Here is a 22972-nt window from a genome sequence, read left to right as displayed (position 1 = left end):
ACATGAAATGTTGGAATTTCCTGACGATATATAAAAGGAACGGCACGGTTTGACAGGTTCCGATGTTGTGTCCTTAGGAAAGGCATTTTACACCTATTTCCTCAATAGGTGAAAATGAGTACCTGGCTTGACGGGACTTCCCGTCTTTGGGGGGAGCCACACTTCGAGTTTCTGAAGATGAACTTTTGTGAAGTCCATGCAAATAACGTAGAGTTGCAATTTTGCTTCAAATAAATGAAAGTTGACCCCTCGGATCACAGAGGCTTAGCGATACACAAAGCCAATTTTGTTAATTATGACAGATGACCAATTGCTGTAACATTTAAAACCCTGCCGCCAGCATGCGGGCTAATTTACACATTCCCGGGAAATGCCAACTTCTGTGGTGCCGATTTAAGGTTTCTTTCAGTCTTTCGTTTCCTTCTGGGGTGCAGGTAAGGCACGTGTAAGAAAACTGTCTAAGAAAATGCTTCTTGTTCAGAATCGGCAAGGTGTATGATTTATTAACGCAACACCTTGTTCTACAATAGCCACAATTGCCTTTGTTTGATGTACTTATTGGTATTCTTCTTGTGCCGTGTATTGAGATGAAATCTAACCTTGATGACTCTTGTTGTGGCGAAGTTTGCCCGGGATAATCGGCTTGACACGCGCCGTTGTCGGGTAAAAGTCACCAGGGGAGGGGGCGTTACCTTTCTGGTGATCTTTAGAACTTCTCAAAGGCGTTTGAGGTCACGCGCACGCAGCGTCAAGGTTGTGCGACTTCCTTGGAAGAATTCGGGCGCCGTGCTGTTTTCCTTTTTACCCTCCTCTTTCTCTTTCTTTCTCTCTTAGTCTCTCTCTCGCCAGTCGTTCTCCTCTTTTCCTTTCCCTCCTCCCCCCTCTCTCTCATCTCTCTCCAGTCTCTCTCTCTCGTTGATTGCGTGCTGTTTTCTAATTAGTTTCGTGTTCTTATGGCTAACATCCCCTCAGCTGGCGGCAAATGATAGCACACGGTATCAATCATATCAGAACTGGACGTAATCGTGAGATAAATGTCAATATTCAGTCTTTTCATGATGTAGGCTGATTCTACAATCGGACCAGAGGATGGAATGATTGAGAAGAGGCAAAAACATTCGAATGGACCTTGAGACCGTGAACCTTTACATGCGACATTGGACGGCTGAAAAGTACATAACTGTTAGCCTCTACCAGGCTCCAGAGGCGGCTGGAAAGAGTAGAAATTGGCCAAATAGACAGGAAAACATGAAAGAGGAATTAGTTTGCTAAAGGGGTACAGTTTGCCGGCCGCTCTATTGAACCCTCTCTCCGTAGCCGACTCCCTTAGTCACTCTCTTCTCAATCATTCTATTTCTAAATCATTCTATTCACTCTATTTGGCCAATTTCTACTATTTTTCCAGCCATCCGCGGAGCCTGGTAGAGGCTTCATAACTGTTTTACCATCGAAACAACAGCAACGTGATACCCGAACTCATCATGAGCTTGAACGAAATTTTTCAGTCCCTGCCTTCAATCGCTTCTTTTGTGGCAACACTGTATACGGTCAACGCAGACATGCCATTCATCTTAGTGCCCTGTCACACTTGTGCGTATAATCAAGTGCGTATGAATTCCGCAATAACATTTTTTGGTTAAAGTTTACCGGGATGAAGTTGTTTTATACTTTGACCCACCGTTGAGCAGTCTAGCTATCAAACGAAAGAAATAACTTCTTCGGCTGCAAACTTAACCTCAACCAAAAACATGTTAATACGCAACTCATGCATGCGGGCTTGAATATACGCACAAGTGTGACAGGGGATTTTAATAGTGCATTTTGCCTCCTAGCCTCTTTCTCTGCCTTAAACTTGTTAACTTCTTGTTTTAGTCTTTTCGAATGCAATGGAAACCACGGTAATTTTTAATCATCTACTCATTGAGATTTCCCACATGTGTGCCAGATGAACGTAACAGATCTAGATGACTTATCACCTTTTCAAAATGTAAACCATGAGACCAGGCTATAAGGTTAGATCTGCTCAAAACTCACCACCGTATCGACTTTTAGAGATGGACTTTAGGATTGGAATAAGGACTGGTACCGAGTTTTTTTATTTTATATTATTGTGATCATTATGTCTGTGTATTGTATCTGTGTCCAGGGAGCCTGCAAAACAGGTCAAGAGACATGAGTGTGTCCGCTGGCTAAATAGATAAATGAAATGATCCCTGCTCTTTTCGAAAAGTGTGGTAGGCTCTTTGACCTGTGCTCGAGGTGTGGCTCTCCTCAAACACGGGACCTCCGCCTCTCCAAGAGGACGTCCCTAATAGTTAACCGAAGCTAGGTACTCATTTTTACTTGAATCGGGTGAGGAGATAGGTGTAAAGTGCCTTTCCCTTTGGGGCCTGCCGGGGATACGAACCCACGACCTTTAGATTCTAAGCCAACAACCCTAGACAACCCGTGTCACCTTTAAAACTGGATGCTGGGTTTAAAGCTGAGGGCGATCAACACACAAGTATATGAAGAAGAAGTGGGGTCGTGTGGCGCAACGGCAGAGCGTTCGGCTCAGAACCAAGTGGTCCCGGGTTCGAATCCTGTCATGTCACCGATCTTGTGCCCTTGGAAAAGGCACTTTACACGACTTTCCTCACTCCACCCAGGTGTAAATGGGTACCTGACTTCGGTTGGGGAAGGTCGTATCGAGGTCACCTGGTGGCCGCCCAGACCCTTGGGACAGTTCCACAAAAATGCAAGTGTGGATAAGATAAATGTATGTATATGTTGTGTATTGTGTGGAACCTGTAAACCCTGCATCAATTCAGCACTAGAAAGGCTGCCATTGCGGGTAATTTCTGACCAATAAAAAAACGATTATATATGCAACATATAGCAGGACGCCTTATATGCGTGACAACAAGCGACGAAGCGTACGTGGTCTACAGGCCTCACAAGCGCCGCCTAGCGGCGAGACCACGTCTTCTCGGTTTTAAAAAAGCTGTCACACGCGGTGGTCTATCCCGTCATTAAGTTGTTACACATGACTTTTTACGTCGATGGCATTTAAATTTCGAAGTCCGATAGTTACAGAAGTACCACTTTCTTTGAAGAAATCACTTTTTGTTTTCTTTTGCTAAGACTCTTGGTTACTGACGTTAGAATCGCCACACAACCGAAGTCCCGAATTCAAAAGAACGACATAAACTCAAGTAGTAATGCTACATTTTCCCTCGGTCGTCTCACCCTAAGAGCGGTTGAACTGTCCTACTGTTTATCGGTCTCTTGACCGGAGTGGCTGGGAAATCTGAAAGTTGTTGATATTTAGACTTAGATGATAAAACCTAGACACGAGAAAGTGAGACAGCCGGAGATAGTCAAGACGTCGACTGAGCCTGGGCTATGTCAGATTTCGTACTGGTGACATGTCATACCCATTTCCCGGATGTCCCTTAATCTATTGATGATTTGTCGTGGTGTCCTCATCTCTTCGCATTGGATTTCTAAGAGCTTTACCCCATAGTTCCAGAATCAAAAAATGGAAAAATAAGTTGACGTGACATAGAAAAATTCTAACAAACCTTGCCGTTACTGTGTTCAAACCAGACGAAACAAAAATAAAAGATAAGCGCGCCCTCAGATCACCTCTTGAACCCAGACTACACACCGCGGGCAGACCGCAAACACACGCCAGATGCCAGCTGACACAGATAACCATGTCACCACCTTGCCCTGGGCGCAAAAACTATATCGATGATTAATTTGATCAAAAAAACAAGAAGTCCTAAAATGGCAGCCAATAGGCTGAACTTATGTCAGGATATCTGGATGTTACAACGCGTTTGAATCGGAGACACATGGGCAGCCATCGTCACTCGAGACCGGCGGAGAAACCAGGCCTCGACACAAGCACGTAAGCAAATCTTGTCATTGAATAAGGTAGTTACATACATACATAATCATACTCTAGTAGTAGTTTTAGCAGTTAAAATAGTATATATACAGCACAGCGTTGAACATATATACACATCAAAATTGAAAACATCGTCATAGAAAGGAAGTATGAACTTAAATCAAATCAAATATATACCGAACTGAGATAATGTAAGTGAAATTGTTATTTTGCTAAGAAAACTTCAGTAACGTGCAACAGAGGTGCCTCAGATCGTTAACAAGGGAAAGTCGTAGAAATGATTGCAATGACAATTAGTTGTGATACCGTTTGCTTTCGAATAAAAACAACTGTTCTGAATCTTTAAAAAAATAACAGTGTTGTGACCGTCATATATTTACCATAAATGATCGTTAATTCGTATGTACGATAATGTTCTGAATTTTAAAAGGTTTATGGAATCAGTTTAAAAACTTGTAAAAAAGATATGCGATTCAGCCCACAGGTGCTGCAAAGTACTTTTTATATCAGATTGATCGGAACGAAGATGTAAAACTGAGTTCTTGCCATAATTTAATCAATTCTGGGTCTGCAGAGAAAGTTTTGACAATTCAAACTACAAAGTACAAGGACGTAAGCAAAATCCACCCAAACCATTTAACAAGTGTATGAATATTGATCAGTGTTTTCAAGTGCCCGTCTCAATCACCAGGAATGACGCAGGATGTTCAGAAGGAGATGAAGGCGTTGGCCACTCAACTGATTGATCAGACCTCAACAAGTTCAAGTTTCAAGTTTCTCAACTTCCACTTGACTTTTAGAAACGCGCCAAAACACTGTACTCCAATCTCGTTTGTTCCCACGCTTGAGGACTCCTCTTGAAATTCCAACATGTACATTTCATCCCTGTTGATCTCATATGGATATCCCTGTAGCTCAACTGGTAGCAGCCTCACAATTGAGCTTCTGGTTCCAATTAGTTGGTATTTGGGCGACCAGGTTTAATCCTGGGCAGGGCATCTCGGTTGGGGCTGCACCGTGTTTTGGAAGGGACATAAAACTGGGGTCCCGTGTTCTAGTGGGTGCCACGAGCACGTTAAAGACTGTAAAAGTATATCTTGCTACTGAAATAGGGCACTACAAGGGTCTGAACGAACGAAACGACAGCTCTCCCGGCTGACTAAGTCACTAACAGCCAAAGTTTTGCTCTGGCGGCGCTACAGGTGCATCTCAGCAGGCACTCCTGGGGGAGAGCTATGTGGCCCTGCGCAGTGGCTCACTTGTTGCGAGAGCTCCATGCACGCACCGATGCGCCTCAAGTCACCTCGCCGCTCCGCAGGGCCAACGGCGGCCACCCGACAATAAAGACTTTGTCAGATTAATTTGACGTTCAATTCGGCGGTATTGCTATCGATTTTCCTACTGTCGGGAGTCGCCGCGCGCAAGATAATATCGATTTTGCACTATTTTCCTTGTTCAGCATCAGTGAGCGGTGGAGGCGGAGGAATATGTCAACAGATAGGTTTCCCACAATGCTCTCTGAGAAATTAGACTGTTCCAAATTCAAACATTCTTTCGACATGTCAAAATGAAATAGAGTGAAGAAAATTGTCTAATGTAATAAATGAAATTTGTAAATACAAAATCGAGTAATTTAGTCAGTCGCATTTTTTGAGTGCATGAAAACGCACAGAAAAGGAAACTAGAACCATTTTATTCCATTGTATCCCCCTCCCAATTGATATCGTCCGGACAGCTTCCTTTGTGCTAGCGATCACGCGCTACGTCTGAGGCGCGATTTTCCAGATTTCTTGGGAAGATTCCGGCCTAAATTCGCGCATCTTCCTCAGAGTTTCCCACTAAAGGACATCGAGAAGGGAAGGCAGATCTCCCCGGGATGACACAGTACCTTCCACCGAACCTGCTGGCGCTTTTTGCGCCGCGGGAACCGATCCCATACCTCCCGCCGACAGACAAACTCCCATGCGAGAAGATTCGACGAGCCCCGTACTCAGAAGTCACGCCGTTTCTTCCAACATTTGAGGTAAAAAGACGACACCTACTAGTCTATAGAGTCGCTGTACATAAATTCTTCGTCCGTTAGTGATATAATTAAGGTAAAATACGCAGTAAAACGTAATTTTTCTCGACTTTGGCGAATCCAAGATGGCGGACCGAAATTGGAGTTGTAGGATCGATTTTGTGCCCAGCACGTGACAGCAGCTAACGTTCATTGAGACGAATTGTGTATGGTTAACCCAACTCCCCAGCGATCTGTCTCGATATCGATTTTGTACTGCTATATAAACTCTCGTGTGACAGGTGCATTTTGTCACTGATCCTTGCTATTTTGTGAACATGTGTATAACAACTCCCAAGTTTGGCTGAAAGGCACGTTTGCGTTTTGGCATCTTTTGTTTTAGACGTGCTTTGCAGTAATGTCTACACTAAAAGTGCATTATATTTATTTTCATATGTAGTTTAGGTAAGTTAAGATCACTAATTTCGGTTGCAAATCAAAAATACTGATAATCCTCTTTCGTCGGACTTGCTAAGTAAAGTTGCTAACATTTTTATAAGTTAATCATAATCATCATAATGTTATATTGTTTTGAACTGTTGCCATTATGTCAGTTTCTTGTGCAACTTCGAAGAAAACAAAGTCAACCAATAGATTTGATTATCTTAGAGCTGCCCAATACTGGTGTATACTAGAAGTAGTCAAATTATTATGTACCAAATGCGGAAAACTATTTTATCTACATCTGTTGTATAGATTTCAAATTATTCATATTATAATATTGATTGAAACATTACAATTTTTTTCTTTCAACAGGACCCAAAAGACACTCCTCCACCTACCAGAGCAGAGACGCGACAGGAACGCTTGGAAAGAAAGGTGAGCTGCATTTGCATAGCACAAACCCACAAATTGTCAAAATCAAATTTTTGTATGTTTTTTTCCCGATTAATTTTTTATCAGACAAGCTACTTTTAGGTTGTGTGACTCTTGGTAGTCTCTTGAGATAAGTATGATAATAACTTAAGACAAAGTATGCAAGCAAAGCTTTTGTTAGACTTGGAGAGTTATGCTTTCAGTACCACTAACTGTATAAGAATAAGTATGTTGATGACATGGAATCTTGTTTTTGTCCACCTCACAGAGAAAAGAGAAGCTTGAAGCTCATGCCAACAGACTGGAAGAGAAGGTTTCTGAATGTAAGTATCAACCCTGGGTGGAATGGATGTTAGAGAGCTTTATTCATTTATTTTATCTTGAGACACCTGGATGGCCCAAACAGCTAGGATAGCTTATAGGAGATTCTTTTTACACAACCAGGTAATCTCACCTGCTAACGTTTGGATGTCTATCAGACACCTTCAGAGCTTCTGACTGGAGTACTGCTTCTCACCGCTATAAGTAGCCGATGTAGGTGGCACTTTTGCGGTGAGAACACTGTCCCAAACGTGGCTAAGCTTGTATCCCCCTCGTCTGATTTATAACATATACACAGACAATAATCACAATACGTGTTACAGTTTGGCCGTAGAACGGAAGCGGACAACATGCAATGGGTACAAATAAAATCCGGTGCACAAAAATCAAAGCTTTCAGTTAGACACAAAATGTTGAAGAAATGTATGTGATGTAGACTGTATGATACCTGATGATACTGTCAATTCTATATCAAATGGTTTATTCACAAGCACAAACTATAAAATTGAATGCAATATTAGAATGTAACATGTGAAGTCACCCCACACTCACAGCCATATGATATGACATTGGGTGATACATTCTGATGGTTGAAAAGATGTTAGGTTCCTTTTTTAAACAAGGATGCTGTGTTCAATGTATGTGGTATGTTGTTCATGGAATTGTTAAGAAACAGTTTAGTAACAGACCATTCTCTTTTCTTACAGGGGACCCAGCAAATGATACAAATGCATCAGGAGATGCCTACAAGACCCTGTTTGTTGCCAGAATTGTAAGTCTCCTTTTTGAAATAAATGTCTCTTCATATTTTACCCAAGAGCTTGCATATGTGATTTAGTGTAAAACATTCATGTCTACTGAAGACCTATTAAAAACAACTCAACAAGCGATAGTCGAAATAATTGATTTTTTAATCAATTTTTCTTTATCGATTTTTCAATGTAATTCGATTAAGCGCTTCACGGCCTCTTAACTCTGAAAGCAGGTATAGGTCTTAAAAGTGGGGTAATAGCCAGGGGTGAATAGATTTTCCACTTGACAGATGACTCGTAAAATTAAGTGGTACTTAATTGGGCATTAAGGTTTGTAGATAAGGCTGTGCCTAATCTCTGCTTGCTTAACAACAAAGGGCACTTTTTGCCGTATTCCTCAAACTAGTTATTAATTACATCCGCATTGCAAATGATAGAGCAGAACACAAGTGCCACCTTTTGCAGGATTTTTAGAGTAGATAATAAGCCAGTGAGCTTTTTCTACGTAAACAATGAATCAATCTATTGCCTGAAATAGGCTTTCAAGTTGAAGACTGTCGCGACAGTGGGCAGCGCTTTCAGACCAGACAGAGTCACTGTAAATTTGATTATGAAGCCCTTCGAGACAGGAAGGCTTTTGAGTCAGTCCTCTAAATGAATGGGTTTGGGAATGTTTCTGCCAGATGGGAGCAAGGCCAAGGCTGTCACTGACCAAAGCGATAGGCGCTCTTAATGGTAGGGATGGTGTCTGAAAGGAAATCGCGAGGGATCGTGTGGCACAACAGCAGCGTGTTCGGCTGAGAACCAAGTGGTCCCTGGTTCAAATCCTGCCGTGTCACTGATCTTGTGCCCTTTGGAAATGCACTTTACACGACTTTCCCAACACGCCAGAATGGTCGTCATCATTCAAGACCGTGGGCATTATAGACAAGAAAAAAAGAAAGAAAGGAAATTATTACTTTCCAAGCAGTGGCCTCTATTTGCTCTTGTGAACCTCACAAAACACATTTTACTGTTACTCAGATGAGATTTGAACAGACTTCTGTTGCAAAGATTGACAAATTTACTTTTAACTAGTATGTTGAAGAATGTTAGACATCAAGGAAGGGGATCAGTTCTTCAGAGAATTTATCCACTTGCTTGATTTAATTTGTATCATTATGGAAGTCAACCACTAGTTTCTTTTGCAAAAATTGTTGAACAGCATGATATTAAGAATGAAAAAAGAAGAAAGTCATCAGTTCCCGTGAACTTTGTACAGATGCTTTGTTGGTTAAATAGAAATCTTCATATCTGAAAATAAAACTGACTTTTGGGATGGTTCCTTTCAATCTAATGTTATTTCCTGTGTCCACTATGCAGAACTATGATACATCAGAGTCAAAGCTCTCTTTCAATAATATTTATAATCTCTTTGAACTTTGTACAGATGTTTTAAGGACTAAATGAAACTGTCTTTACTTGTAAAACTAGCACTTGGAGACGATTCCTCTTCATCTATTTCTCTGATCTGATTGCCTGTGTCCATTCTGCAGAACTATGACACGTCCAAGTCAAAGCACTTAAATAATCCCTGTGAACTTTGTACAAATATTTTAAGGGCTAAATAGAATTATGTGTGCTTGTAAGACTAGCACTTTTGAGACTATTCCTTCCCATTTGTTTCTCTAATCTTATTTCCTGTGTCCATTTTGCAGAACTATGACACGTCCGAGTCGAAGCTGCGGCGAGAATTCGAGGTCTACGGACCCATCAGATCGGTAAGTGCACTTACTGCCACCCAAATGGCCCTGTGATGGACTACAGATGGGTGGGGGGATAGCGGCATCAAAAACACATCTGCACTTCTGGTTGAGTGGATGGGGTCATGCACTTTGGATAAGATATTAGGTGTTTTGAGCAGAGAGGATCTGTCGAAAATGATTGCCCCTCTTTTTAGATGATGGTAGCTCTGAAGATGTCTAGGCTGGTTGGGGTGGTTAGCAGCATTAAAAAGACATCTGCACCTCTGGTTGAAAAATGAGGTCATTCACTTCGGATGAGATATTAGGCATTTTATTTTTGAGCGGGAAGATCTGTTTGTTAAACTTAAATATGGGTCTTTTTAGGCGGCATTACGAAGATCTTCGTAGCATTTTGAAGATCTTGGCCAGGGTGAGTGGATATAGTCTGTATAACGCAAACTCAGCTGTCCGGGGATTTCTGTCCCCTCCCCGCGGAGGCTATACGGTTACAGGACAGCAAGCCGTTACAGGAGCTTGATTGAGTTCAGGCTAGAGTGGATAGTGGCATAGCTATACACATCTGCACCTTTGGTGGAGGGATGAGGTCATGCACTTTGGATGAGATATTAGGCTTTTTAAGGAGAAAAGAAGATATGTTTAGCATGCTGCTTCTTTTTAGGAATCCGTCCATCATGATTCATGATAGCACTTTGATCATAATGTCATGGCCAGGGTGGGTGGATAGCAGCATTAAAAACACATATGGCTATCTTGACCTTCTTGAATAAATGATAACTTTATTGCACAACAATTGCACAAGGTACAAAGTATGGCATCTTCTACTAGTACATAACTACAGTTCCGAAAGGCTAATCTACCTAATACAAGAGTGTATAGTAAATCCCTAATGGTCTCAGATAAGCACAGGGACATCTTACTGCTCTCCCCTTGTATAAGCCGATCACTCCCAATGGTATCTTATAGCTGAAGAGATGAATGTAATGACAACTCCTAATGGGGCCTGGATGAAGCTTAAGCCTTTCTGATGTCCCCTCTATCTTGCTAATGCTATTTATGTCCCCTGAACAAGCATTTAAAGCATTACAAAGTGATGTACATATGAAGTGTTACATCCACTAATGACGTTAGAGCATTTCTGTGACTTAATTTTACAGTATCAAATTTATAATAATTTTTTGGCCAGAAATGTGTTATGAGCAAACATTGGGTGCATTAAAAGGCAAGGCAATGCCTACAACATTTTGACAATTCTTCCCTTTGATTTTGGGAGCGCATAGACTGTAATGTCAAGGAAGTACTCCAACTTTCTTACTGTTACAAGAATATTCTTCAAACAGTGACTTAAAAAGAAAGGTAGCGACATACGCACCTCCAAATTTTTTACGTCTTCTGTACGTCTTGTTCACGGAGTGACCTAGTCTCTCGAACACGAGGGTAGGCCGAGACTTGTGAAGATCATCCTGCCTCCCCTGACTAGGTCACTCCATGAACAAGACGTACAGAAGACGTCAAAAATTTGGAGGTGCGTATGTCGCTACCTTTCTTTTTAAGTCACTGTTTGAAGAATATTCTTGTAACTGTTATCACACGTGACACGTTTCTTACTTTTTTTACTTGAAGCCTCTCTTGGTATCTTGTATCATCCCTCCAAGCTACAGTGTTACAGTACACTTCTATTTATATTCAGTTTCAAGCTTAAAAGAAGAACAAAACACCACCACAAAAGTAAAAGAAACTCAGGACCAAAACAAACTGGAGCCTTAGAGAGTTGAAATCATCTTTATTGTACTTAAAACAGACATACAAATACCAAAGATGAATATTTAAAAGCACCTAGGACAGCCCCTTGTCTGGGTTAGGACACCCAGAGGGCGCAAGGTAAAAAGTAAATCGTGTGCGTCGGATTCTTCAGGCACCGAAACTGCATGTAAAAAAGATTCTCTAAACACATATGATTGATACAGGCAAACTACATACAAACGTATTGCACTGGTTGACTATTGCACTGTTTCATATACGTCACCATCCGATTAACATGAGAACAATCCTGTGGGGTTTTCCCAGCCAACATTCCTAGCACAGCATATGACATATGAGATCTGCGTGGAAATCGTATTTGTTTGAACGTGGCGTCGCGGTGGCGGGCCTCAGAACCCAGAGATACCGGGTTCCAATCCGGGGTTTCCTGATTTGTCCCGTTGACGTTGTACCCTTGGGAAAGGCACTTTACACGACTTTCCTCACTTCACTCAGGTGTAAATGAGTACCTAGCTTCGGTTAGGGACGTCCCTCAGATAGGACGTTAAATGGAGGTCCCGTGTTTGAGGAGAGCCACACCTTGAGCACGTTAAAGAACCCACCGCACTAATCGAAAAGAGTAGGGGTCCTTCCCGGTGTGTATGGATCATATAAATCTGTCCGGATATGCAGCTTGTACGCTTCAGTACAAACCTGGTGTGTTACTCCTTGATGCGGTTTACCGGGTATGCAATACAAACAAACAAACTACTTTGTCGTTTTTTCCTCTTCAGATCAAGATGACGAAGGACGTGAACACAGGGAAGCCTCGTGGGTACGCTTTCATTGAATATGAACATGAGCGGGACATGCACTGTAAGTATCACTTTAATTTGACTCTCTTTTATCCATACATTTTTCAGACACCATCCCAACTGTCCGTATGGTATCTACTTTCTCTTAAGGCAAACTTGAAGGTGCATGAACACATTTCCAAAACATTGTTGCAAAACGAAGCTGTTTGTGACAAGGGATTGAGGACACTGTCTTGGTATTAACGGCTGCAACGTGAGGCACTTTTCGGCAGCTTTTTGGCGTAGAGACAGCTTCAAGCAAGCTTTCTTCTGCAAGACAGTGTACGTTGTCCCTTGTCATTAAGTCACCTTTTCGGTAGTCCACACAAAGTCTGCACTCTGTACGTACTATTTCTGGCAGACAATCTGAATGGTATGACTACATATATAGGTTGACAACAAAAAAAACGAAAATGTGAAAATATCACTGTTGTATTCTATATTTGCTCTGATTCTCGTCAAAATGAACCTGTTTTCTTTCTTTTCTGGGTAAGAATGGGTAATATTAGGAAGTAGAATTATATTCTACCTGCCTGTTTTAACCTTCTCCCTGCTGCCTAACCCTGTAACTAATACAAATTTGGTTACAAAAGGCTACTCAAGCGGGGAGAAGGTTAAAATGATCATATGACAAGATTTTGATTCATTTGATAACAGTAGAATATGGATTTTCTCGACTGAAAACCATCTCAGCCCAGACATACTGCACAAGGCCAACCTGCTTGCGTTCAGAAAGTCTGTTGAAAAGTTATAGAGATTCATATGGTAAAATATCAGTTAAAGAGTCCAACCTTAAAAGAAACGTTTGTTGTTTTATTCTGTGTAAAGAAAGCAGACTACAAGGGGTAAGTAGTCCATTAAACAAAGTGTAAGGAATCTGTTGGTGGTAAGACATACTAGTGTACTCTAGAACATACAGAACGCTTCTCCCAAAATTGCTACAGCCTGAAAGTTAAAGGATCTTTCTTCTCGTAAACAAACGATCAACCCAAACTTTCATTCAGATGTGGAAGCATTTCAATAATGACATAACTGTCTGCGGTATATCTAATTTCCTGTGCTAGGCACTCGGTGAATTCAATAAGGCACACCAGAAATGTTGATGTGGAGAACCAAAACCCATTATTGACGAAACAGTCTCCGTAATTGCCCAACTCTCATTTGTAGTACAAGCATTTAATTTCATCCACGACAACTCCCATAGGGATAGAGTCCTATGACTGGATCACTGCACAGCCAGAGTGCTACATTAGCCCCTGTATCTGTTGCACTTATGGTCATTACAACCATGCCCTTGTTCCTCCCTTCCCTACATCACTGACCCCTTTTAAGACAATTAGGAGAACTAATTGGTAGTAAGATAGGCCAGGCAGACTTAATTTCTTGGATCACATCTCTGTAATACTACATCTCTGATACAAGAATGCCCCCTACATCAATGTATTTGTTTCATTTTGTGATCTGGCATTCACGACATATGCCTGAGTGACAACATTTTCGTAGTGACTACAATATTTTCTCTTATATTTTGAAACAAATCTTATTAAGAGTGGTACCCCCCATATGTACTCCAGAGGCACAGTTTTTATGACAATTTGCACATTATTACAGTTGGGAAGTTTTAATCTAAGATGCTCGTGGCTAATTTCTCAGTTCGTGCCAACTTGTAACAGAAGGGCGGACGCTGTTGCGCATCTTTGGCCACTCGTCTAGAATAGCAACATTTCCCCCAGATGGAGGCAAGCCAAAATCAATACACACATGGATGTCATCCATAAAATTAAGATTGCGCCGCCTAATTGGCCTGATAGGAGGGCCGGTTCCACATTAGCCCCCTTCAGTAAGACTTATTGCGATATTAAATCTTCCTAATGGTCTCGGTGGGATGTTTTGTATGCTATAATTGTCCTGACAGAGGACAAGCGGGGGGAGAATAGTGAGTGATAATCAGATATGTATCTCGGAGCCCCTGAAATGTTTTGGTAATTTGATAAGAGGACTATCTGTCCATGAGTTGGCACAGAAAAGAAATAGTTGGTATTGTGTAAACCAGGGTTCTCCCCAGGAATTTAGTGTATGGTAGTGCTGTGGGAGGGTGCGTAGCATCCTATGCGAATTTTCATGAATTTTACCAAAATAATCCAGATATTAAGTGAAAAAACACTCTAAATTTGAAAAGCATCTTATCGGCGCTGAGCTAGCAGTATAGTGGTGCGGTGCCATTATTGTACAGTCTGGGGAGAGCTCTGTAAACCATGTATGTACATTAACCACTGTTGTGAGAACTTGTGACGTGTGACCACTCCCAGTGTCTGTAAGGGACTATGTTGGTGGAAAGACAACATACGTGGCTTCTGTGTGATTCTAGTGTTGACCTCCCCTAATTTTATTTCAAGCACTTCCCTTTGCGATGACTGAAATAACACTAAACTGCCTCTAACTTTAGTAGTACAAATACTACAATGGTAAGGAAATTAAGATAAATGTCACTCCTAATGAAAAAGCTGCCAGTGCTGGTAAGTCGGGTGATTATAGAATTTATCTGAACATTTTCTGTTGGTAAGAGAATTTATTGAAGCTTGAGCAACGGTTGTGATCTGTTTTGGTGGGCAGAAAGGATGGATCAAACCAGGTTTGTACTGTAAGTTGGCCAGTGGCGAATTACATGGAGTGTTGCATTGGTGAATTTGATAGACAAGAGTTTAAGTGGTATTAAGGGAAATCGTAAGGAAAATAAAATGTTACTGAACAATAGAAGACATCCATCCACAAATTGGAGGTGGTAAGAATATGAAATATTGTGCAAAGATATCTTTGATATTTCATGTAGAATCTATGCCTGTATATACAACCATACCTACAGTAGTTGCAGATTTGTATGTTTTGCTGGGGTTGGTAATTCCCCAAGTTTGTGAATATCTATAAGGAACCCCCCTGCTTGGTAAGTTGATTGGTAAGTTGGATACCCTGGAAGAGGGACATCGAGAGAGAGAGAGAGAGAGAGAGAGAGGACACAGGACAGGTAGCAAAATGTTGGTAAACCACGGTCTGTTTTTCCTGACATCTCAAGTTACCGAGACTCAGATATACAAATGTAATGCCATAGTCATCAAAACAAGAGGGAGGAGAACAGTGGACAGGTAGCAAGATACTGGTAAACTGAGGATTTGTTTACTGGTATTTCTCCTTGGATATTTGAATAGTTGTTGATACTCGAATATATAAATTTAATGAAAGAAAGGAGGTTGGAAGAGGACACATCTCAGGTATGCAAATGTTGAATGGATATTGGTAAACTGAAGATTTGTTATTTGTCCTCCTCGGATATTTGAATAGTTGTTGAGACTCGAATACACAAATTCAATGAAAGAAAGGAGGTTGGAAGAGGACACACCTCAGGTATGCATATGCTGATTGGATGGCGCTTCCAGAAGAGGAGACAAAGTTGTGGTAGCCAGGTTCTGAGTGTTGAAGTGGTGCTTTGTTGTCTTGAGAAAGGAGTTTGTCGTAAGTAAATTGTCTCAACCTCAAGCCTGCATCCAGTGCAGGTCCGAAGACACAAATGTTGTATCGCCAAAACAGCTATAGAAAGCCAGCTTGTACTATTTGTAGTATTCATGTTTTCAACCGGAAAGAAATTGTTACATTAAAGACTTTATTTGGTAAGTTTGGAAGATAAGATTAGAAGAAGGGAGAACCTTATACCCCAAAGTTTTCTGCACTTGGTGCAGGTAGGAGGGTAACATCTTTTATGGAAGTCTTTATTGAGCAGAATAACGAGAAGTTCCATTTTAGTAACAGTGACTTACTAAAAGAAAGCTATATAATTTGTTTGGTTGCGTGTTTGTTGAAAAAGTGTCTAGTGCTTGCACAACTTCGTTTAAATTGATTTTCGAGATTGATTTTCAAGACCAACACGATTCTAAGCCGTGCATGCATGAAACTGCAGATAGACGACCGTTTGGGTGTCCAGATATTAATGCTGTTCCATTCCTCTTTGCAACACAGCCTCTGTGGCGATGTGTGAAAGCGGCCTTACTCTTCTGCGCACTACACTTGCCATATGACACGTTCTTGAGAAGTGCTATGGGTGGGTATGGTTGGTAAGGAGAGGTGGTAAGACCCGTCGCACCGCTGGTGTGTGTAAGGCACCACGTGCAAAACACACGTAGCTTAGCTCGGGAGTGCACAGAAGAAAAACAGTCAGGTATCAGGCCTGCATGCATCATTTGCATGCACATTTCAATAAAAGATTTTGGAACACAAGTCTTTGTAATATTCATAGTTACACCAATGCAATTGAACACGAGAAATTTATTAGAAATTCTTGTATCTATCCCGAGCATTATACGCAGTTACTTTTTGAAACAAGCCATGAAAGTGTAGAATCTTCCACAGATCAAATATTTTGGTTTATACATTTGTAGAAAAAGATTGTATACTTAGTATCTTCAGATGGAGCTTTACTGCTTTGGGTAAATATGCAATAGAATTTAGAGAGTGAAATATATAGGATTTGGCAAGGACAGTAGAAGACTATGTTACGTTGAAAAATTGAAACTTTAACATACGAACTGGAGATTTTTATAGGATTATTACTAATGGCTTATAACTAAATGTTTTTCGAGAGATAGTTCTTGAATAGGTACCAAAACATTAATGGGATACCAAAAACTTAGCTGACATGTACTGATATGAAGGAAGAAAGGCACATGTAACATTGCAATTTGTGGCTCATGTCATCTGCAATAAATAGTCCGAATTTCCTCCCTAAACAAACTACTGTACGTTAGATGTGCCTTTTTTCCATCCTAAAGCCGGGTAAGTCGGGTAAGTATCCGCCAATGGACTTGCCGGTCGACTACCGGACAGCACGACTCATTTCCCTTCCACGAACGATCCGTACCAGCGCTCGATCGCACCCCCTCCGTACTTTGAACAAGCCCATGCAGGTGGGGCTAAGGTTTGAAACCAGGGTAAAATGGCATTTTGCGCATTTTTCACTCTTTCTCTGTCTGTGACTGTGGTTGTTTGTCCCCTTCTTTAGTACATTGTTGAGCAAAGATGAATATACAGTAATGACCAACCCACCCCCCCTCCCACCCTCAGGTAAAAGGGTGGACACTATTCTTAAATGTTTATATATAACTTAGATTGGCTCTACTGGCAGCTAAACTGGAACAAAGACGAGTATTACCATACATCTGTCGTCTAGACATCCAAGCTGCCAGTTTACGCCAAAGGTGCCACAAACTAACATCATACGAATGCCCATTTCCATCTTATGCTTGATTGGTACATACAGTAATGCTAAGTTTGTATGAGGTGTGTTTTTGAGCACAGTGGTACTGTAGAAGGCCACCTTGGTAACATTCACTTGTGCAGGTTGGCTACAGGTGATGCAGAAGGTGACGAAGAGAAGGTGTTTTCTCTATGGTTGGAGTGTTGGTTTCTATTGGTGTGTTTACCATGGCAGTAAATGGTCTCAAAGCTGCCATAGCTACATTGTACACTGCTACAAACTCCCAAACATTGCAGAAAAGGCTGTGCTTGTCACAGTTGCTACCTAAGAATTGAAGGAAAAAGGCGTGTGACTTAAGTTTGACCACTTTTATTATGTTTGCCCTTACTCAGATGACCTAACATCACCATTGTTGATGTGTAAGTTTCCACGAACAAGAGGTAGCATTGAGGCCTTTACTGTTAACCTCTGGCATGCTGCAGTTCACACCACTCCTCCAAGTTGTCACTGGATCACTGGTAACTCGGCATGCTATAGGTTATATATGTTACCAAAACTTACGCCCCGCTTTCTTCCAGCGCAAAAGGAACACGCAGGTAAAGTAACGCAAGGTGTATCCAGGTCCGGCAGGTAATAGAGTTTTAACCCTTTGTGTGGCCCTCGTTTTAACATGACTGTTTTGCCCGTGGCTGGCATCTTTCGCAGCGGCCTACAAGCACGCGGATGGTAAGAAGATCGATGGTAGACGTGTTCTTGTGGATGTGGAACGGGGAAGAACGGTGAAAGGGTGGCGACCGCGTCGACTTGGTAGGTATTCTACTGTTGTAGGTTTTAAGAGGGGAAAAAGATGGAAGACATTTTCGCAATGGAAGAGGTTGGCTGGGTGAAATTGAGGTAACGGAAGGTAACGATACAACGGTTTGAATGTTTCAAAAAGTTGATTAACCAATCAAACTTTTAATTAATAAGTTTTATCAACCAAGCAGAGATCCCAGATAAAAGTGTGATGTGAATGTTGCCAGATACTGTACATGTTTGTTGTACATGACATGTTTCCTACGGAACATCAGCAGAAAACGCACACCACATACCATTGGTTCGCATTTGTTTGCTGATCTGAAACACGTTCTTAAAAATCTTGGTGTCAACTTTTGTAGCAACTTGTAGCTAGTAGTATCGTGTGGGAGATGGTGGTTTAGTTATGATTCCATTTGTTTGCTGATATGTTACTTCTAAGAATTTGTAAGACTTAAGTTGTAGTTTCTTGAAAGGAGAAGATTGTTTCTTGCACTTTGTGGATGGTTTGTCGTATTGGTGACTTGTGTGGGAGAAGCATGGGCTAACCTGGTACACAAAATAGGTGGCGGCCTGGGCGGAACACGAAAGGGTGGCCCTGAGGTCAACGTCAAGCACTCCGGCCGCGAGGATCCCACACGAGGGCTGGGCGGTGGTGAGGACCGCTTTGGAGGGCCGCCAGCGTTCCCTGCGTAAGTTATCTTCACTGAGACTACCTTCCTGTGTGCATGATGTGTTTTTGCAGTGTTTTATTTGTATTTATGACAATACAGTACCCAGTAGTGTTCACTTCAACTGATGCCTTCTGTCAAGCGATTCTCCTGTTGTTTGGAAAGAAAAAGAATTGTATTCTCATGCACAGTTAGGACCATTCCTGCATTGCTTGGCTTATCTTAAAATCAAAGGGTGTTTAGTTCTAAATGCATGTGCATATGATGATGATGATGATGTTTGTAGCAGTATTGTGAATAGTTGTAAGGAATACCAATTTTAAAAGAGTTTCGAGTCTTCAGTTACATATTTGTTTTCGATCAGTTGTGGTGTAGTTGTTGGTGTCTGATTGCTCTGTAATGTAGCATTTCATCATCCAACAGTTTGTAACAGTGCCATGAATAAATAGATAGCATGCCAATTTTAAAAGTGTGACCCCAAAGTTTTGGATTCCGTAGTTACATATTTTGATTTGTGGTAAAGCTGTCACTGTATGATATTTTTTGGGGGGATTTTTTTGTTGGTGTCTGATTGCTCTGTAATGTAGCGTTTCATCATCCAACAGTAGCACTGACGAACGTGGCAACCTTTCCAGGGATCGGGAGCGTGGCGGCGGCAGCGGTGAGAGAGAACGCAGCCGGGAACGCGGCGAGAGACCAGAGCGTCCCGAGAGACGGCGCAGTCGGGACAGGAGTCGTGAACGCGGGGAACGACGTCGCAGCAGGGAACGCGGAGAAAGGGGCGAGCGGGGGGAGAGACCAGAGCGTGGGGATCGTCCTGAACGCCATCGCAGCCGCGACACGAGCAAAGAGCCGCGCCGCCGCTCTCGTAGCCGGGACCGCGAACGCCGCCGCGATCGGGACCGCAAGCGTGGCGGAGGCGGTGGTGGCGAGGAGGAGAAGATGGAGGGAGAGGAGGCAGGGGAGGTCGTGAACGGCGAGGAAGGTCCGGAGAACGAGGGCAGTGGTGGTGGCGGCGGCGGCAAACGGGAGAGAGAACGGGACCGCGACAGGGACCGGAAGGACCGTGATCGCGACCGCAAGAAGAGCCGACGCGACCGGGACAGAGACCGCGACCGACGGGATCGCGACCGCGACAGAGATCGCGACCGTGGGCGTGACAAGAACAGGGATAAGGATCGCGGCGGAGACGTGGAGCGCGCTCCGGATGAAGAGAGGGAGCAGGGTGAGTATGACGAGGGTATCGTGATAAAGCAGGAACCCCTGGATGAGGATGAAAAGCAGCAGCAGGAGCAGGTAGAGGGAATCCCAGAGGAGCTCGCGTTTTACCCTCCCCCACCGCCCCCAGCAGAGCCTGAGGACGGGGAAACAATGGACTATTAATCCTAGAACTCTCTAACATGTCTGTAACCCCGGCCGCCTCACAGGTATCCCTCTTCTAGCATGTTGATAAAAGACTTCGGACAATTATCCCTCCTCTAGCATATTGAAAAGGACTTTTAGGTTTTAAAGAAGCTCATATTATGTGAGGTAGAGAACTTTCCATTTAAAAAGTTGTGAAGAGGGTGATCAAAACAATTTTTACCAAATTGAAATGTCAGTGTCAGAAAATTTGGAGTAATGTCAGAAGCCTAGGGTATCCTTTCAAGCTAAATCGATAAATCCTTTAAAACAAACAGCAATAAGAAGATGGAAATGACACCCTCTTCAAACTCTTTCCATGGAATAGTTCGGAAGTAACTTTGCAGGAATTTACTTCAAGATCCGGTCTTGGAAGCCTTGGTAAGTTGAGATCCATGTGACGTAAGTATAGCCGCCCAAACAAGGAAAATGTGAGTGTTCGTTTGTAGACCTCTGTGAGTAACAGCTCTAAATGTTTTTTTTCTTCTTTCTTCATTTGTTTGGGACTTCAAAAGTTGTTGTGATTTTAATGAATTTCGTGAAGGTACCATTGAAAGAAAAAGGACAAAACTTTTATACCATGGTCATTATGTTTTTCAATGGGCTCCAGCATTAATGTTAAATCTTAAAGGTGTTTCAGTAAGAACTGTGGGGAGTTGTGTGAAAATGCGGAGCCATTTTATTTAGTTAATGAATGATGTAATCTCTTTAGTTCTTTTGATTTTGAGTTAACGTGTACAAATCATTTTGTTGTCCACCGGATGCTTAAATCTCCTCCAATTTTCACACAACCCCCCTCGTCTGACTGATTCCTATCTGGTTCAACGGACTCATCCTGTACTGTAGATCGGTGTAACTAACCATGCTGTACCGTTGGTAAGTTCGCAGGTAAGCCTCGTAAGTGTTTGAAAATGTTACAATACAAATATCGGCACAAGGTGGGGGGAGTAAGCTAACACGTAAAATATGATGTAAGACATTAGTAGTACTATACACAAACATCTTGTAGATAACAAAAACGTTTTCTGCACCTAACACAAAATTGTTGTTCCTTCCATTGCTGCGTTAACTTGATACTTACACGCATAAAAAGTTGGTACAGCAATAAGAGGTATGACATTCTTGCATTATGTGATATTAAAGTTCATCGGTTTAGCTTGATGCAGCAGGTAAAGTTGAAAAGGGGGGTAAGTGGTATGGAGTAACTACATAAGACTCTGTCGTTGATTTCCCATTAGAAGTTGTTTGATGATCATGATTGTATATATACCTGTAGAAGCAGTGCTGGTAGGTATAGATGAAATTGCTGAATGTGTATCATGATACATGTAGGGACTGCACTCTGACAATGGCCACGAAGTACGCTTTTCCCCATCGCAACAGACTTGTATTGTTCACATTGGAAAAGGCTGCAATTAAACATTTTACACCCTTTGTCCAAGTTTGTTGTTTGTATTTATCATGTTTTCTGATTATATCCTGTAAGGGATTATAAGCCAGGCATTACATACACACAAGGCTACACCCCCAGACATACAAATGTACTACTACTAGTCATCTTTCTTCCATGGAGCCATATTTTGTAGGTTTATGAAGGGGTTGTTACCTTCTGAAGAAACGGATTGACATAAATTTAGGCCATGTTGATATGATTGTGTAGATGACATCCGCTGGGACCCCAAAACTGATGCTAGTGGGCGAATAAGAAAGTTGCCTTCATTTTGAAATCTACGTGGTCAGGAAGGAGTAACAAACTTTACACACACAGTATGGTTTACCGAAATATTGGTTCTTCATTTTTGTTCTTTCAAATCTTCTTTGGCCTTTTACGACAATAGTATCCGTTTTCCGACGAAAATGTATGTGCGCGCGGATGTCATCCATATCATCAAATCAACGTGGCCTTAGTGTATAGCAAAGGACTTGGGAGCGGCTATGTATGACCGAACGTTGTGGAGATCGGTTTTCGTAGGGACTCACCCCGCCCTTCAGGGACGACAGATGATGAAGATACTTTATTTTGGAACGAACTGAAACTTGATAAGCCTCATACAGGTGGCTTTCCTTGTGTTTCAGCAATGCTCGAGAAGCTGTGAGTGCCTGTAGGCTGTAAAGTAACCTCCAGTTGGTTGAAAGGCGGTAAAATCGTAGCCTCCTGTGCAGGCCTCCTATAACGCGCGACACATATATTGGGGGAGGGGGGAGCTCTTATGCCGGCAAGGGAGTTGTGCAGCCGAGGGAGTTGTATAGCCGAGATAACGCGCGGACCTCTCGGCTACACAACTCCCTCGGCTGCACAACTCCCTTGCCTGCATAAGAGCTCCCCCCTCCCCCAATATATGTGTCGCGCGTTATAGGAGGCCTGCACAGGAGGCTAGTAAAATCGCTACATTGCCTAACAAAGGCGTTTTGTTACAGACACGGGCAGCCAGGAAAACGTAGCGATTCTGCCTCCCAACATTATAGTTCTGTACATGTGTTTACGAGCAGGTCAGTAACGAAATAGGAAGGCTGACTAGTACCCCCAAATAAAACGACGGGCAAAAGATATTGCATCGACTCGAAAGACTGAGGCCAAAGTTAATTTCAGCCCCTTTATTGAGACTCTTATGCATGAACCTCGATTCAGACGTATTCCAGGTTTACCGGGGAACCTTCGTCAGTGTCTACACTGTACACATGAT

General features: G+C 42.2%; 1 protein-coding gene across 2 annotated transcripts; it reads left to right on the top strand.

Moving 5' to 3' along the window:
- The first annotated feature begins 5487 nt into the window (after nt 1–5487).
- On the top strand, nt 5488–21722 carry LOC136429788 (U1 small nuclear ribonucleoprotein 70 kDa-like). Of its 2 annotated transcripts, none has more exons than XM_066419757.1 (9): nt 5488–5918; nt 6711–6773; nt 7039–7093; nt 7799–7863; nt 9541–9603; nt 12120–12201; nt 18127–18228; nt 18782–18908; nt 19523–21722. In XM_066419757.1, exons 1-9 carry the CDS (start codon nt 5772–5774, stop codon nt 20268–20270), a joined length of 1452 nt encoding a protein of 483 aa, XP_066275854.1. In that variant the 5' UTR covers nt 5488–5771; the 3' UTR covers nt 20271–21722. The 2 variants fall into 2 exon arrangements, with proteins under 2 accessions (XP_066275854.1, XP_066275853.1); XM_066419756.1 differs by having other exon boundaries at nt 5495–5918; nt 19493–21722.
- The last annotated feature ends 1250 nt before the right edge of the window (nt 21723–22972 follow it).

The sequence above is a fragment of the Branchiostoma lanceolatum genome, chromosome 3 (assembly GCF_035083965.1).
Source record: "Branchiostoma lanceolatum isolate klBraLanc5 chromosome 3, klBraLanc5.hap2, whole genome shotgun sequence".
In the NCBI taxonomy this organism is placed as follows: domain Eukaryota; kingdom Metazoa; phylum Chordata; class Leptocardii; order Amphioxiformes; family Branchiostomatidae; genus Branchiostoma; species Branchiostoma lanceolatum.
This window is presented reverse-complemented; position numbering and strand designations above follow the sequence as displayed.